This window comes from Populus nigra, chromosome 12 (genome assembly GCF_951802175.1).
Source record: "Populus nigra chromosome 12, ddPopNigr1.1, whole genome shotgun sequence".
NCBI classification, from domain to species: domain Eukaryota; kingdom Viridiplantae; phylum Streptophyta; class Magnoliopsida; order Malpighiales; family Salicaceae; genus Populus; species Populus nigra.
Window position 1 is genome coordinate 1,607,961 of NC_084863.1, and position 17,090 is coordinate 1,625,050.

General features: G+C 33.1%; 2 protein-coding genes and 1 long non-coding RNA gene across 3 annotated transcripts; 1 reads left to right on the top strand and 2 right to left on the bottom strand.

Moving 5' to 3' along the window:
* The first annotated feature begins 24 nt into the window (after nucleotides 1-24).
* LOC133669242 (uncharacterized) lies at nucleotides 25-2,640 on the top strand. The gene is made up of 2 exons (XR_009833857.1): nucleotides 25-605; nucleotides 2,200-2,640. It is a non-coding gene; the product is annotated as an uncharacterized LOC133669242 (long non-coding RNA).
* Nucleotides 2,641-2,986: 346 nt separating this feature from the next.
* On the bottom strand, nucleotides 2,987-6,378 carry LOC133669240 (cation/calcium exchanger 5). Its single transcript, XM_062089299.1, has 2 exons — nucleotides 5,300-6,378; nucleotides 2,987-3,902 (listed from the first exon to the last, which is right to left on the bottom strand). Exons 1-2 carry the CDS (start codon nucleotides 6,152-6,154, stop codon nucleotides 3,138-3,140), a joined length of 1,620 nt encoding a protein of 539 aa, XP_061945283.1. The 5' UTR covers nucleotides 6,155-6,378; the 3' UTR covers nucleotides 2,987-3,137.
* Nucleotides 6,379-8,114: 1,736 nt separating this feature from the next.
* Nucleotides 8,115-15,149, bottom strand: LOC133669798 (uncharacterized). Its single transcript, XM_062090087.1, has 13 exons — nucleotides 15,077-15,149; nucleotides 13,941-14,282; nucleotides 13,707-13,857; nucleotides 12,902-13,173; nucleotides 12,669-12,819; nucleotides 12,157-12,494; nucleotides 11,934-12,084; nucleotides 10,666-10,997; nucleotides 10,482-10,593; nucleotides 9,926-10,251; nucleotides 9,706-9,850; nucleotides 9,139-9,476; nucleotides 8,115-8,852 (listed from the first exon to the last, which is right to left on the bottom strand). The coding sequence occupies exons 2-13, from the start codon at nucleotides 14,271-14,273 to the stop codon at nucleotides 8,343-8,345; spliced, it is 3,159 nt and encodes a 1,052-aa protein (XP_061946071.1). The 5' UTR covers nucleotides 14,274-14,282; nucleotides 15,077-15,149; the 3' UTR covers nucleotides 8,115-8,342.
* Nucleotides 15,150-17,090: the final 1,941 nt, after the last annotated feature.

Consider the following 17,090-nt stretch of genomic DNA (forward strand, 5'->3'; position numbering starts at 1 on the left):
AACGATCTCGTTTTGTTTTAGGAACACAAATCCCGACCCTTTCCTCTTCTTCTCCTGTTCCTCCTTTCTTCTTTCCAATCCCTTCTAGCTAGCGATCAAGGAAAGGATCGATTTTCTCGGGAAAATCTTAGCAACTACAGCCACAAAGAGGGAGTCATTGTCTTTCTTCTCCATTTGTTCTTCATAACAAGGAAATTTTTCTGCTGCACTTGTTCGATTTCCAGGCATATAAACCACAAATTGGTTGACCTGGGTTAACCCGTGTAATTTAAAACCCGGTTTTGTAGCCGGGTTAACTTTCCGGCAGATGGCTTCTCTCTCTTTTGCCTTTTTTCGAGGAACTTGCCCTTTTAGGGAAATTACCTTACCTTCTTTAAGGTCAATCAATCTGTACCTGGTTAAGTTTTGTCTAGTTTAATTAAGACCTACCTGTATTACTGTTGATAAATTTATTTCCCCGACAGAGCTTGCTTTCTGCTTTGACTTTTCCCTTTAACCTGGCTGCTGTTTTGTTTGCGGTTTGCATGTTGCCACGGGTGGCGGTGGCGCCAGGGGTACGCCGAACGTGAGAGACCCGAATAGTTCGTCGGGGTTCGCTATTTAAGGTGTTTTTCTTTTTCTTTTTCTTTTTCTTTTTCTTTTTGTAACATTTAAGAAAAAAATGACTAGGAGTAGTGAATTCATTATCCATCTAAATACATTGTATTATGAATAATAATAGTATAATTATATTTTTACCCTTCTTAAAAAACTATTAGTCTAGCTATTGAGGATAATACTATTATTTTCTAATAACTAATTTTATTTTATTTTTTTGTATTTTCATAGCATAATATAAAACATAAAATAATCTTAAAATAAAATATAATAATCTAATTCAAATCTAGAGTGTGCTTTATTTTTTTTATTTTTAGATGCATAATAAAATTATTTTATTACTATTAAAAGCATATTTTCTTAAACTTGAAATCAAGGGGTTTTTTGTCTTATCAAACTATTTTTTTTAGTTGTTAACAAGTTAATGGGTGATAATTTAATTATTTGATAAATCTAAATATTATTTAAAAAAAATTAATGGCGTCTATAGCATCTTTCTATGTTCACAAACAACTTTGTAGAATGGTGTTAGAAGTGGCTTACCATGCATTTTTTGTTGGTACAACATGTGTACATAGCGAAGTTGTGTTTGGACTTTGCTGAGCTTCTTTTTTTTTCTCTCTCTTTTTTTTTATTGTAAAAATATAAAAAGTGACATTTCATTTGTTTTTTTATTTACTTTTCTCTTCATTCTTTTTCATTATTTTTTTATATATTTTTTAATTGTTTTTTCTCTTTAATTTCTTCTATCATCATCTGTTTTATTTAATTTTTATATCAAATTTGATCATTATTCTTTTAGTTTATATTTTTTTCTTTTTTTTTCTTAACTGAATTCAATTTCATCCATCGCATTTTGATTTCAAATTGTTTTAATATCAAATTTAATCCTAATATTTTTCATCACTATTTTTTTGGATCCTTTTTTTTATTGCATTGTTTTTTATTTTTAATTTCACCCCTCAATACTTTGTTGGTTTAGAATCTTGTTAATTTATTTTTTAGGGTTTTTCTTCTATAGGGTTGGTCTTGGGCTCATGACTAAGATAATGAGTTTCAAAAGTTAACACAAGTTGACTTTGATCTTTTATAAAAAAAAATTTCAATTTCTTCCTTCAACATTTGATTTATTAGAAATTGGTTTTATGTTTTTTTTTTCACTGTCCTTTCTAGGGGATTATCTCAATTATGTACCCAAGATTATGGAGATAGCAAGTTAACCTAAGTTGGTTCAAACCTTTTTTTAATTGATTTTTTTTAGTTAAGCTTTCAACGATAAATTATTTAATAATAAAATTTCATAGTATTACTCAATTTGCTTTCGACGAGCTTAATATATTTTTTTTGTTCTCAATTTTTTGTGTTAGTTTATTTTTTTATTTATATTATTTAAATTAGCCTGGTTTATTAAACTCGACCAAGTTAACAATCCACTCTTTTTTTAATGTTGAAAAAAATCTGGGTGGGCCGCGGCGTAACACTGCCCTATCTAGTAATGGCTAAATCTGGAGTGCCCCTTAACAATCTTCTGGTTTTTAACATGTCCATGCTCATGCCGAAACTCTATGGCACCTGTTCCTTATTCAACCCTACTTCATACAGATTTGATCAGGTAAGCATGAAGCCAAAATGTGTAAAGATCCAAATAGTTGTTCAAACTCAAAAGATGGTTGGAAGCATCTTGGATTTCTCCTCTTCCAACAAAGACGTGAATGGTCAAGTTAACCCAGTACAACAAAGATTCCATAGGAAGCATGTGCTGGCATGTCTAGTATGTCACAGTTCGAAGGAAGCAATCCATTGGCTTAGCAGAGTCAAAGCCTCCATGTTAAAGCATTAATCAATCTTAGAATACTGGAAACCTGAGAATCAAACTAGCATTTAGCACAAGGAAGACCATCACCACCGTTTCTGCTGTCAGATTTCACTGGTTTTCGAGTGCATATTTCATATTTGTGAGACATTCATAAGCTCTGTTACTGGCTTGTCCAAGACAACTCAACTCTCTGCAAACATGTTTTGGCTAGAATAGAATTTTACGTATCTTACGAGCACCATCACATATTAGCTGATAAGGAAGACATTCATTAGCCAAAAGAAAATAACAAGGATCAGAAATCAGTACTCAGCAACTAGTATCTAGCAAAGTTTCAAAAAGGGAGTTAAGACAAGGAAACATAAGCATGGGACGAAGATCAGCATATAGAAGAGAATCATGATGCAAATTGACAAAACTTCAGTATTGATCAAATTCAAGACAATAAATTACCATGTTTCTCAGACATTTCCTATTACAAATATATTTGTATATGCATGGAAATGGTGTTTATAATACAATTCAGAAGTTATGGAAAATTTGAGGGGAAAGAAATGAACACACTCAACACTCTAGATACAAACTATAGCTATTTTCAGATTACAGATAAAAAATTCCATAATCTTGGCACTCTTTATCATCCAGCATCAAGGCTTGTACATGTCCCCTCCCCTTTATGAATGAAAAATTTGCAACATATTTTCAACTTTGTGAATCAAACCAATCACCCTGAGAACATAGCTATGATTAAGCTAACTGCCATAAAAAAGACATAAAGCCCAACAAGGCAGAAACCCCAAAACCTAGGCACCCGAAATCTGGACCAAGTGATGACTAACAGAGATCCCATCAGTCCAAAAAGCAAAAACACAAATGCAATCACAATACCAACGTGGAAATGGAGTTTATAAGCTTTTGGATAAACATCAGCTGTTAATATCACCAAAGCTGATCCAAGCCCAACAAGCATGTTAAACATTGGTCCAGCAAAGCATCCAGCCATGGCCATAGCTGGCTGGCCAGCTTTGGCAACTGCAACATCAGCAACTAGATCACCCACAGAGTTTCCCCAAGCAAGTACTGTAAGCCCAAGGAGAGATGGGGGCACTTCAAGAAGTATCCCAAGTGCTTCCAGGCAGTTGAGAAGTTCACCAGCAATAGCAGATATCCAAAAGACACTCATTACAAATGCCACAAGCACCACCGATATTTGCTCGTTCTTTGGGGGTTCCTTTTCAAGTATAAAGTGCAGAGCTGCGAGTGAAGAGCTTGCCAAAAGTACTATGAACCAGAGAGGGAAATGAGTGTTTGGAAAGAGGAATACAATGGGATGATCTAATGGCATGAATGAGTTGCAAGCATACAAAAGAGCTACTGGGCAAAGAGCAATGTTGGCAGATATGTAGAACCTGTTCCATTCCAAAGGTGCACTTTGAGGAATTGTGAGCTTCAGAAGAAAAGAGACAGGAAACTCCCATACTTTTGAGATCTGTACAAATGACAGAAACATAAATCAGAAAAGAAGGCTTCTAATACATATCATATATAAAATGATCTAAATATAAATATAATTAGGTAAATATCAATTACGAAAATAATACAAGAATTTGCAATCTTTTGGCTGGGTATTTCTTATGTCAAAAGACTTAATTACTTTAGGAAACTTGTTGTGAAGCAAGAAACATATGCATGACAATTCACGACAATAAGCGATGAACTGGATTGCTCATGAAGCCAAAGAGCCTCTCAAAATACCAGAAAAGCAACACGAAGTATTCTTTTACTTGGGCAGCATAACGATAACATATTCTTCTGGGTCAAAAGGTAAAGCCCAAAGTTAAATTTCAGCATTCAGTACAGTCATAATTTATACAAATGGTTTTGTTAGTGTTTGCCCCCTGTATTAGTCACTTTATATCAGTCTCAAGGCATAATCTTATGCTAAATCTGTTGTCTAGAGTAAAGCCACAACAGAGGCAGCCCTAGACTACGATGAGATTAAAAAACTCAAAAAGAAGGAAACCCCTGAAATATCAACACTTTTTACACCAATCTGAAAATAACATCAGCCATTTTAAATCCTCAATTCAAACTCAATAAAGACCCTTATTTACATGTCGAATGAAAAATCATCACAATGTATATGGGCTATATCCGAATTATGGTTCCGTGCATGGAAAATTAAAGATTCCCATAGTTAAACATTTCTTGGATCAAGTGATTAAACTTACACTCGAACTTGCACCATTTGGTTGCAAGCCCAAGACGTTTTAAACTTCATGGAATGACTTATTCAATTTGATTGAGCATGCCAGGAGGGCCATTGGTATTATTCTATTCTAACACTAACCGAACAGAATGAGGTTTCTCAAGAGTGAAAGAAACGTTACAAATTCCCTTCATAAGTGGCTAACAGAGTAAACTTCATGAGATACGAATTTCTGCTCTCTTCACCAATGTTGACAGAAACAGAAACTCCACGAATTTATTTTGAATTAGCAAAAATTATATTTGTATCTATCTGTTTGAATACCAAAAGATTGAAAAGAGAAATGGAGAAGATAATTTTTTTAACCACGTCCACATTCCTAATAGAGGTTCACCCATGTTACAAAATTAATTTTTAGCCCAATAAACGAGAACTTCAATCATGTTAAGATTTCAGAACAGTATCCAAGTGAATATGCTTCAGTTTTTCATTGTCAAATCACATGATACTTGACATTTAACCAAATGTAACAAAACTAAATTCATTCATCTCTCATAGCATTAACTTCAAAACAACACAAACAGCATTCCATTTATCTAAAAACTGGATAGTCCAACAGATAAGAACAAGAAGAAGAAGAAGAAAGGGAAAACACAAGCCAAATCACAAGGCATTACCTTTCCATAAGCCCTCTCAAAACATCCCGAATGCTCCTTCTCACCCTCCAAACTCCCCACAACCACTTCACCACCTCTTTCGCAATCCATTTCTCTTGCATCCCTTCTATCATCACCACCGGCACCGCCAGCAGCAGCAATACTACCACTTCCCAAATCCATCCAAAACACAAACCCAACGAAAAACAAATAAAACCCAACAAACCCAACAGCCTGCCAAAAGAATATCTCCCCACTCAAATAAACATAAAACAAAATCAAAGCACCTAACAAATAAAACCCAACATCCCTTATAAAAGAAGCAGGATCCACATTAAATGGTGCAGCATAAATAGCAACAAAACCAACAACAAGGGCAGAAACAAAAGTCCCAGCAGACAATATAGCACCAAACCCAGTTCTATATTGCCCTGACCTAACAGCAGCAAGTGATGCAAAAACATCAGGTGCCCCATTACCTAAAGCCAAAAGGGTCACACCTCCCATACTTGGAGAGAGATTTAAATGATGGGTTAGCTTTGTTGTCACTATAGAGAAATGGGATTGTGCTGTTTCAATAAGAACATAAAAATGAAGAAGTACAAATAATGAAAGGCAAGGAATTGAAAGCAAAAACTTCTCTTTGAAGAGGCAAAAGTGAAGGGAAAGGTAGTCAATAAAGCCATTTGAAGAGGGCAAAGAGGTGCAAGAGAGAGTAAAGTTTTGATCTTGATTTTGAGAGAAGAGGGATCTATGGGGAATTTGAGGAGACGGGGTGGGGTAAAGTTGGGATTTTGAGAAGATGAGAGTGGAGATGAGGGTTATGGAGATTGCTACAATGGTGTTTAGGAGAGGAGGGGGAGAGGAGAAGGCCATGCCATTTCATACAAAGTTGAGGCCTGTGAAGCTGATTTGTTTGCCTCTTTTCATTGAGTTAGTGAGTGAGTGAGAGAGAGGGGGGGAGGTTGTTGCTTTGACTGAGTTAAATTTATGATCTTTCGTTTGATTGAGGATTTTCTTTTTGGTTTTCAGATCTTGTTAGGATGTGAATGATGATTTTTATTGTTTTTACGCTTAATTATGACAATAATCTTAACGCGTTTACATGACTGGAAAACAGAATTAATGAATAGAGTGTTTGTATTTACAAAAGAAAGGATAAAGGAACTTTCTTCATGAATTTCTTTTATAAAGTGACCTTCGGTAATTGAAGTATTAAAAAAAGGCATTGAAACCATATTTTCTTTTTCTTTTTTAATAAAAAAAATTATATTTTAGCTCCTTCTTTAAATGCTGGAATAAAAAAACATTATATATTCAAATAAAAAAAGTTTTATCTTTTAGATTTTATTTTTATTATTTTACTTATTATTTTTTATTTGAAATAATTTATAATTTTTTAATTTATTCTTTTTTTATTTATTTTTTTATCATGTTTGATATTCATTTTTTTATTGTTATTTTTTTTATTTGACAAGTTTTTTTTATCTTTCAACATCAAATTGGTTAGAAATTTAACTTTTTGATTGAATTCAGATCTGATATTTCACATGTTATTATTTTAAAAAATTAAACTAGGTTTAGAAGAATTATTTAAATTTTTTTGATTTTTTATGTTATTAAATTAAAGTTTCCTTTAATATATATATATATATATATATATATATATATATATATATATTGAACTTATCTTTTGCTTTTTTAGAAATTCTATCGTGTTAGTTTTTTTTCTTCTTACACCCAAAAGAATTTGCCCCGTCTATGATGTGGCGCTGGCCGCCAATACAGGTTTAATCAAATTACTTTTCAAAAAAAATTGAAATTTTTTTTGCTTTTACCTTTTAATATTTGATCCATTATAATTGAATTTTTGAATTTGTTTTGATATGAGTTTCATAGTTTTATTATGATCTCATATCTTAAATTACGAGTTTTGCAAGTTAATTATAATTGACCTGAGTTGATCCAACATATCGTCATCTTAATATTTTTTTAAAAAAATATCATTTAATATATCACTGTTTAAGTAATTTAAAAGTGTTTCAGTTAATATATATCAAATTTCTGACTTTCTAACATCTTTACATTTTCTTAAAGTTAAAAAAAAAAATTTCAACACATGATATAGCGCAAGTCAAAAACACTAGTCTTACCCCAAACTCATATGGATCAAATAGTTATTGGGTTTAATCATACTTAAAACTTGAGTTGTGAATTTATTAAATCAATTTTAAAATGATGTGATCTTAGATAAAATTTAAAATAAAAAATAAAATGATATTATTATAAATAAATTAAATTAAATTAATATTATTAGATCTCATTTGAATTTGATGAGATCAATTAGATCATAAATTAATTAATCCACTAGATAACTAGATTAACCATATCAACTTTAAAAAAAAAAACCCTTCACTACATAAATTAAGTTTTAGATTGACGAAGCATCATGAATAAACCCGTTAAGTTAGACTTGGATTTATTAACTATGACCGAAAGATGTAGAGTTGTCATGAATGCCGAGCAAGAAGATCAAAAGATAGTAGTGTTTACCAGACAAATTTTGTAGGGATCGTTGGCTCCACCTGTTATTTTGACCACCGACACAAGAACATCAGACCAGCAGGGTAAATTTGCAACCACTTTTCTTAGGATTTATGTTTATTCAATAGATAATCGATTATACTTCCAAAACCTATCCAAAATGCTGTTGGCAAATCTCAAGTTGAAATCCTTCATGTTGATGATAAACTCCCCACGTTTTAGGCAAAGAAACACTGTATCTCTAAACAAGAACACTGGAAGGAAATGAGGGGAGCTCAGGTTTCAGTGTACGTGGCAAAAGAAAAGAGAAAAGAAATTGCTTGAAAAATATGGGGTCCAATGCGGGGCTTGAAACATAGAAGAAATCAGTAGATTTCGTAATCCCTTGCCGTATGGAGATCGAACAGCAGATCACTTCAAAGAACTGCTTTACATTAGCACTGGACCTACTATTTTACACAGACCAAACTTTGAACTGTACAATGATAATCACAGTAGCTAAGTCAGATATATGATAATGCTATCTGTAAAGCTTTCTAAATAGCCATTTCCTTCTCTGTTTTACGTCCATGGCCACAAATACCTTGGCTTTTTCCTCATTTTCTAGAAGTTTACAAGCTTCCAAGAAGTTCTCATCGTCCATGTCTGGTATAACTTGAAGTGCATTGACAATTTCTTCGATTGAGATCCGTTCTTCATTGTGCTCCTCCATAACTCCCATTGGTTTCAGACCAACTGGTTCTTTAGCCTCTCCTCGCTTAGGTCTGTGAACTTTCCTCGAAGCCATCATTGTGGAGGAAGACAGAGACTTCCGTTTATGCCTTCGATCAGATATTTCAAGTTTTCCAGTAGGGTATGGTGCATCTCCAAAAACACCATCAATCCCCATATCGAAGGCATTGTTGTCAATCACCGTGTTTACACCCAAGTAACTTGCTCTCCCTGCTGCCACGCTATTACCATATATTACACAAAGATCGTTATAACTACCCAGGACCCTGTCTTTGTATTTCATTGCACCTGGGTGTTCCTGCAGAAAAGTTTCATAAAATGAGAAGCTAATAAAATTTCAGGGGAGGAATTGTTAGGACTGAAATAACAGTTGCAATCTCTTCATCCAGAAAAGTACCTGTATAGATTTTTTTTATTTATTTACAACTACCACTATTATTGTTATTTTGCAAGCAAAAGTACAATTATCTAGCACTACTCTCTAATTTCTAATGGTTAAATGACATAAAAGGCCAGCCATACGATGCTAGGGGAATTAAGGCTGGAAGCCAGGACGACAATTTTATGTTGACAAGGGAACATACCTTGATATAAGCAGACCAGTCATCATCGTCAGCTATCACCATCTGCTCTGTTTCATCCCAAGCAAAACCGTTCCGATTGAGAATATTTGTAATGTTGCTATACTCTTTCATCAAGCTTAGATACCAGCTTTCGACAGCATCTCTCTCACATAGAAGTCTAAATTTTTCATTGAATGCTGCAACTATCCAGGCCCAAGCTTGCTCATTGAATGTCTCATGGTTTTTGTTCCCTTCAAGCACCTGCTCTGACATGAGTTTTATAAAATATATTTCCATCGGTTTTGTCCAATTTATCCATGGATGATTAGAATCAATAGGGGATAGCCCATCTTCGTCATCTGTCAATCCAAAGGAAAAAATAAATAGTTCATTTAGGGTATCTTTTGTATTACCAACAGCATTATCTTCACAGTTGCAATTAATACACAATACTTCAGATTTCACTTGGCCTGGGCCCATTATCTTCACATTTCAATTTAACCACCATCACTCAGTACTTGTATGTCTTGTTCATCATAAAAAATTGAAAAGAAAAGGAGCGGGGAGGGGAGAGATATATGTACATACCAACATTTGATCCGAGGGCATGGCCATTGCCAACCACTGAGTGATGGTGGTTACTCTGATGATTGTTTTTGTCTCCATATATCAAGAACAAATCATCGTAATTAGGAAGAGCCCTATTGCGGTATGGATGTGCATCAGGGTAATCCTGCACTTACAAGGTGAAATTTTTAATTTATCACCACATTATTCGTGTGGGCATTATTAAATTCAGAAAAAGTACCTTCAGATAAGCATTCCAAAGACTGTCACCAGCAATTATCATGTGTCTTCGGTCATCCCAAGCAAATCCACTCTGATCAAGTAAATTTTTCATATCACCAAATAGCTTCCTTAAATTCATAAAACGCCCTTCTAAGACATATTGGTCATGCTGAGATCCAAATGCAGCACTAAACTTTGAAACCATATCACTCCAGGCTTGTTTATTAAATCTTTGATCAACCATACTTCCTTGACGAACATGCTCTAGCATTAGATCTATAAATAATTGGTCCATTGATGGTGTCCAATCAGCATTCCAGAAGCCGCGATTGCAATTTTTGGCTCCTTTAAGAAATTTCAGAACAAAAGTAATAAAAGATTTTAGCCATGTAAATAATTAATTAGTAGGATTGTTTATGCATGATAGGAAGATGTTTCACACACATTTGACAATTATAATAGAGCATCTTACAAGTCTATCAGTGAGCAAAAATGGAAAAAGAAAAGAAAAGATAAGACAAAGTACCAAAAACCTTTGGAAAAATAAAACTCACAATCACCAATACAGCCAGTACCTTGACCTGATTGGTTATGGCCTTCATCTGAAATTGAATTTCCATAAATCAAGTACAAGTCATTGTAATCTGGCTTCGGAGTGGATCTGTATGATCTGGCATTAGGATGTTCCTACATTGTGCCATATGTTAGCCATTTGTGAACTGTAAACGGCAGTTATAAAATCAAAAACAAACAAAGCACCTTCGTATAAGCCTCCCAAACATCATCATATGCTTTGACTAACTGCTGTGTTTCATTCCAAGAAAACCCTTTCTGGCCAAGAAGATTCTTCATGCCACTAAAAAGCTTTCCCAAACTTTCATGGCGCTGCCTCAGGATATCTTTTTCATGTTGTGATCCAAATCTTTCATTGAGCATAACAGCCATATCAATCCAAGCTTGATCATCCAAAGTGTAACTGCTCTTATTCCCTCTATGAACTTGGTCTAACATAAGATCAATAAAATAGCGGTCCATTGAAGGTGTCCAATCTGGCTTTGAACAATCACCATTTGCAAGGCATTGGTCTTCTCCTGCAAAGAAAAAAAAATCTTGTAATCATAACAATTGAGATTGATGATCTCATATTGATACCACTTTATTACAACTTTCTAGGTCTCTTAATAGAATATATTTTAAATAAATTCCAATTCTGATGATTAAAAAAAAAAAAAAGAGTTCCAATTCTCTAGAATGACTCATGTCCATTCTGAAGGAAGCAAAATTAAGGTAAGGTTTGGACTTGTGAGTTTTGAAGCAATGAAACGGATAGTATCATTCTCACAGAAGAAAGAATTATGGTGTAAAATGCAAGGTAAGAAAAACAGTAACTCATACCAAACAATGTCACTCTTACACCATCTTAGGAATATATATAGCTAAATCTAACACATTTTATTTTTTTAAGGTACAAAGCTTACAATTTTTTTTAGATAGATTACCTTCTAAAACAGAATCAATGGCATGTATTACTTCATTGATAATGACAATACCATTAAAAGTAAATATTCTATAACACAATGTTCTAACTAAAGTAGTTAATATTATAGGGGCATTGATGATTAATCTATTTTCCCTTATAAATAGGATATATTCTCCAACATTAGCCTTTCTTTCTTTTACTTCTTCCGTGTAAAGAAAGCAAATGCCCCCATCATGAAATAACATTCAAATTGACCTTTCAAAGTACATGAACATTATTGGAACAGGGGGAAAAGAAAAGGCTGAAAGTTTTAGGGAAAGGGGAATATTTTAGAGATAATAAATGCAATTATGCAGCAATTATACTGGACATACCAGCACAAGTAACAACTTACATCATACAACATTGTCCTCATTCAGACAGACTTGATATAAGAGGCACTTTCACTCAATTTTTACCTGTCAATCTCATGGTTTGAGATAATATGCTTTGAATTCCATGCAAAATTATTTTTATCCTAATTTTCATGGCTGAATAAAAAACATACCAACCATCAACACTGGAGGTTTGCTGTCAATATCCGCCTGTTGAGCCATGTCACTGTATCTTCCACTGGAACTTTCTTCCCCATATATAACACATAGCTTGTAGTAGCTTGCAACAGATTTATTTCTGTATGATTGAACATGAGGATACACCTGCATATATTACTTGTACGTTACAAAATAATGCTGAAGACATTTCAGATAAATGAAAAGATGGAAATTCACCTTGGTATAAGAATCCCAAACACAATCTTCAGCAGTTACCATGTCTCGAGTTTCATCCCAAGAAAAGCCACTCTGCTCGAGAAGAAATTTTATGTCATTATACCTCGTCCTCAAATGGTTGAACTGATTTTTCAGGATGCAATCATCATATTGTGACCCGAATTTTGCTTTGAACAACCTGGTTAATTCAACCCATGCTTCAGTTGTTAATTCATGACCGATTTTATTCCCTATAAGCGCCTGGTTTTGCAACAAATCAATAAAGTAGCGATCCATTGATGATTTCCAACATGGTCCCACGTCACTTCGAACAGAGTGATGGTGACCCTTATTTCTGTCTGCATAAATGATAAAACCAGTTTGTATGTGAAATAATTCATTTGCAAAATATATAGTGGCTTCAATAAAGCATGGAAATTAATTTTAGAAAGCAAAATATCAAACATCTCGCAAATCAGTTCCACAAACTTCATAACTAAACCTGGCTTTTTAAAAAAATTCATTAAACTTACCAGTTTTAACTTGTAATGTCACATCTTCAAAGTTTTCATCTTGGTGCATGCAACCTTGATGTCCACTAATGAGTTCATTTCCATAAACCAAGCTCAAATCTTGATAGTTTAGTAAGGTCTTCTTTCTATATGAATGCATATCAGGGTGTGCCTACATCTACAATAGTGAGTACAAATGTACCAGTATGAAGTAAAATCTCAAATAGGATTTAACAATATATACCCTGAAATACCTTTCTCTCAAGTAGACTTCTCATCTCACAATAGTACTTGAAAAGTTTCTTATAGCGGCGCTTCAGAACATTTTTTCCATATTGAGAACAAAATTTTGCATTGAACAAAGTAAGCATGTCTTTCCATGCTTCTTTGCTGAATGTATTATTGTTTTTGCTTCCTTTTTTGACTTGGACCAACATAAGCTCAAGAAAAAATCGGTCCATGGCCGATGTCCACTTTGCCTTCACACAATTAGTGCTTTCTGAGGGAAAGCCACCCATTCCAGCATCTACATTTGAGAAAGAAATTGGTCCGTGAGACATTTCTTCATAAAAAATGAAAACTTGCTGTGAGATGTAAATACTACTAGCTAAAATAAAAGTGATCGAACCCAAAATAGTTCTTATTTAATTTAGACAATGATACACAATTTCTGAAAAAAGAACTAGAATCTTGTCATTAAATATAAACTATTACATTCTTATTACAAAAATGTTAAGAAAACTGTCAACAAGGCTGATAAAAGCCATGGCACTTGAAGGTATTTAGCTTAGCTTCAGGCATTTGAGCATGCTAATTATGCTAAGAAGAAGCCTATGGTTGACGTCAAGTGAAACGAAGGTTAATGTGATGGAGATGATAAATGGCCATTTGCCTCAAGTACTATAAATAACAGCAGCAACATTATCATGCAACTATAAACGACCAAAAGGTGGGGCTTGTAAAACAAAAGCCTTGCATAAAGAATCATAGACATTACTCAAGTTCAGATGCCAATAGAAACACAACCTCACTGCACATACATTTTAAACAAAAACATACCAAAGTTCAGGCCTTGAATATCATCATCCAAGTCTATATCATGACTTGAACGGCTGTATCTTCCATCTGCTGCTGTATATGCAAATATCAAGCACAAATCATTGAAGTTCACCAAAAACTTCCTCCAGTAGTACTGTGCATCAGGGTTCGCCTGCACACATACTTCATCAGTTTACTTTCCCACAAAACCAGAGGAAGAAAAAACAATAACCCATGAAAAATGACTTGCCAGACCTTGATAATGGTTGCCCATGCATCATCACTAGCTACAACCATTTTTCGATTATCATCCCAAGAAAATCCACTCTGTTCAAGAAGATTCTTCACATCATTGTATTGCTTCCACAAATTTGAATAATGACTTTTCAAGGTGTCTCGGTCATATTTAGTCCCGAATCTTGAATTGAACATGGTTAGCATATCTGTCCAAGCTTGTTTGTTGAAGGTATGACCCATTCTATTTCCCCTATGCAACTGATCTAACATAAGATCGATGAAATACCGCTCCATCATTGACGTCCAATTAATTCTCATTCGATCATTAATCGGAAGCATTTGGCTAGCCATTTTCTTACCCTACAACATCCAAGTTCCAGATTTTCACTATAACCACAATTTTGGCTAAACATATATACTCGCTAATACACAATCAATTGAACAATTTAGTAACTAGTACATAAATTTATTACCATGCAAAAAATAAAATAAAAAGCCAAAGAAAGTTCCTTTCAAATGAATGTTACAATTCCCAATCAGCACCAAACAATCATACAACGCAAAATTACTAATCCATTTCATACAACAAAAAAGTGGCCTTCGTTCATTTAATCTTTCAACAGTTCGACATTAAGTAACTGGAATACTCTCAAACTCAGACACAACTACAATGCTGCAACCCAAGACTTCAACCATTACAACCTCCAAGATCAAAACTTTCATTGGAAACCAAACTTTTTGGCATGAAAACAAAGCTGACGCTAGGGGCAGCTGTGTTTGTCGAGACTGCCCCATCTGGGTTGTCCATTGCCCACAAACGCCAATGGGACCTGAATGGATCAGATGGGGAAGCTACCTCTTAACATCTAAAAGAAATACTAGCCAAGCAATAACCAAATACACTCATCAATTCATTGCATAAAAGAAATGGGATTTTACTATTTTACAAGATACTGGGTCTTAAAATAACTAAGAATTAAGCTCTTTTTCAACAAAAATGGATGCTCATATTGGAACAACAAAATTACCCACCAAAAAAGCCAGACAAGACATTATTAATTAAACAAAAGTTTATTAATTTAAGCTTTGCAGGACCAAACTGAGTGTTTAGTAGAGGGAAAAAAACAAAGATAAAATTATTAACATATCCTTACCTTTGATTTTGCTACATCGGAGAAGAAAAGGGCAACTGAAGAACGGTTGCCCGGGTCTGTTATACGGGTTATTTGAACAAGTGACTGATTGGATTAACACAAAAAAATATATATACTGTAATTACAACTTTACCCCTGTAAAAAGGCGACCACTAAATTTATACGGGTTATTTGAACAAGCGACCACCGAGTAAAATTAATTTTTTACTATTACACAATTATTTTTTTAAATTATATGGAGTTAGAAGGGTAAATTCATTTTATTTTGCAAAATAAAAGTAATAATTTAATTCTAGAATAAAATAATTTAAAATTAACTACTCTATACATGTAATTTTTGTATTTTTAAATTTTTAGAATAATATAATTACTTTGATGTTTTTATAAACAAAATCAATTGAACTCTCGTTGAAAGGTTTTTTTTATATTTTATATTTTTTATTGTAATATTCAAGGGTGCTTGGGAATATTGTTATAAATTACATTTATTAAATATAATTAAAAAAAAAAAACTTGCTAGTGTGTGTCGCACATGTGCTAACATATGGATGATCCAGTATTGTTCGGACGATATATGGAAAATCATCTGATCATAAAACTCAATTTTCTATGGTGGTGTTTGAAATGTCTCGAAATCCTAAACTAGATGAGACAATGCTTATACCATGATTATAAGTGGTTTGGGGCAAGTAGTCATTTGTTTTCCCTTTCTTTTCTCTCTTTTCATCTAGATTTTCATGCCAACGCCTTAAAAAATCAATAACAACCTTGTAATTTGTTGGTTTTTCAGATTGAGTCCATTTGTTTATCATGATTTTTTTTATTTTGAATAATTTATTGAATTTAGTCCCTGTTTTTTTATTGTTATTTTTTTAAAATTATTTTTTCAATTAATTTTGTTTTACTATTTCACTTTCCTTTACTTTTTTTTTCCTATCAAATTTAATCTCTCATCTTTTTATTGTCAATTTTTTAACCTTGAAAAGTTTTTATTTTAGTTCATAAATGATTTTATTTTATGATTTCACCTTTTATTTTTCTTTTACTATCAAATTTAATTCTTATTCTTTTGATGGCTGATTTTTTCGTTTTGACAAGTTTTAAAAAATTATATTTTTAAATTGACTCATAATTAATTTCTTGATTGGACTCGAATGCAGGGTTTCACGAGTTGCGAGTTTTTAAAATTTAACCAAGTTTAAGATATTTTTTCAGGTTTGCTTGGTCTTTACATATGTTTTTCAATTTCACCCTCTATGATTTTTTTATCTTTAAAATTTTATCCTTATTTTTTAATTATTGTTTATTTTATTTGGTGTCATTTTTTAATTTTTTTTCTAAATTATATAATCCTTGGGTTTTTTCTATAAATGTTATCATTACTATTTTTTATTAAATTAGTTGAAAATTAAATTTCTTAATCGGATTTGAGTCAAAGATTTTATAACTTGCAACTTTTAGAAATTAAATTAAATTTAAAAATTCACCAATTTACTTGGTTTTTTTCTTAAAATGATGTTTTCTCAATCAACAATCTCAATATTTGTTCCATCATCCGGGATTTCCATAACTTGAACATAAGCTCAAACTCCCACTTTCTTTGTTTTCTTTTATTCCTTCAATAAAACAACTATTTTTAATATATATAATTATAACAATTAATAGTACAACTAATTGGTCACCACCTCATTCAAGACATAAATACATATGCATAATAAAAGATATTCAAGATGAGCACCACAAAATTACAACATACAGACAATTTCTTTAACTTACAACCCAATCGGATCACAATCCTGATCTTCTCCGTTTAAATGGCTTTGTTCCTCCTGTGGGTCCCCGGCCATCTTCTTTCAGGCTGCTTGGACATTACATGCCTGATTTTGAGGCTGTTGTGAGAAATTCTAGGGGTGAATCCATTTCTTCTCTTGTGGATGCTCTCTCTAATATGGCCAATGCAGCTCAAATCTTCAGCAGAGATTTTCTGGGAATACTTCCGAAAAAGAAGAACTCT

Coding starts and splice junctions, on each gene's coding strand:
- LOC133669240 (XM_062089299.1), bottom strand. CDS start 6,154: ATGGCCTTCTCCTCTCCCCCTCCTCTCCTAAACACCATTGTAGCAATC. Junction 3,903..5,299: donor TTGAGAGGGCTTATGGAAAG/GTAATGCCTTGT, acceptor TCATTTGTACAG/ATCTCAAAAGTATGGGAGTT.
- LOC133669798 (XM_062090087.1), bottom strand. CDS start 14,273: ATGGCTAGCCAAATGCTTCCGATTAATGATCGAATGAGAATTAATTGG. Junction 13,858..13,940: donor CATGGGCAACCATTATCAAG/GTCTGGCAAGTC, acceptor GTATGTGTGCAG/GCGAACCCTGATGCACAGTA. Junction 10,252..10,481: donor CCATAACCAATCAGGTCAAG/GTACTGGCTGTA, acceptor AATTTCTTAAAG/GAGCCAAAAATTGCAATCGC.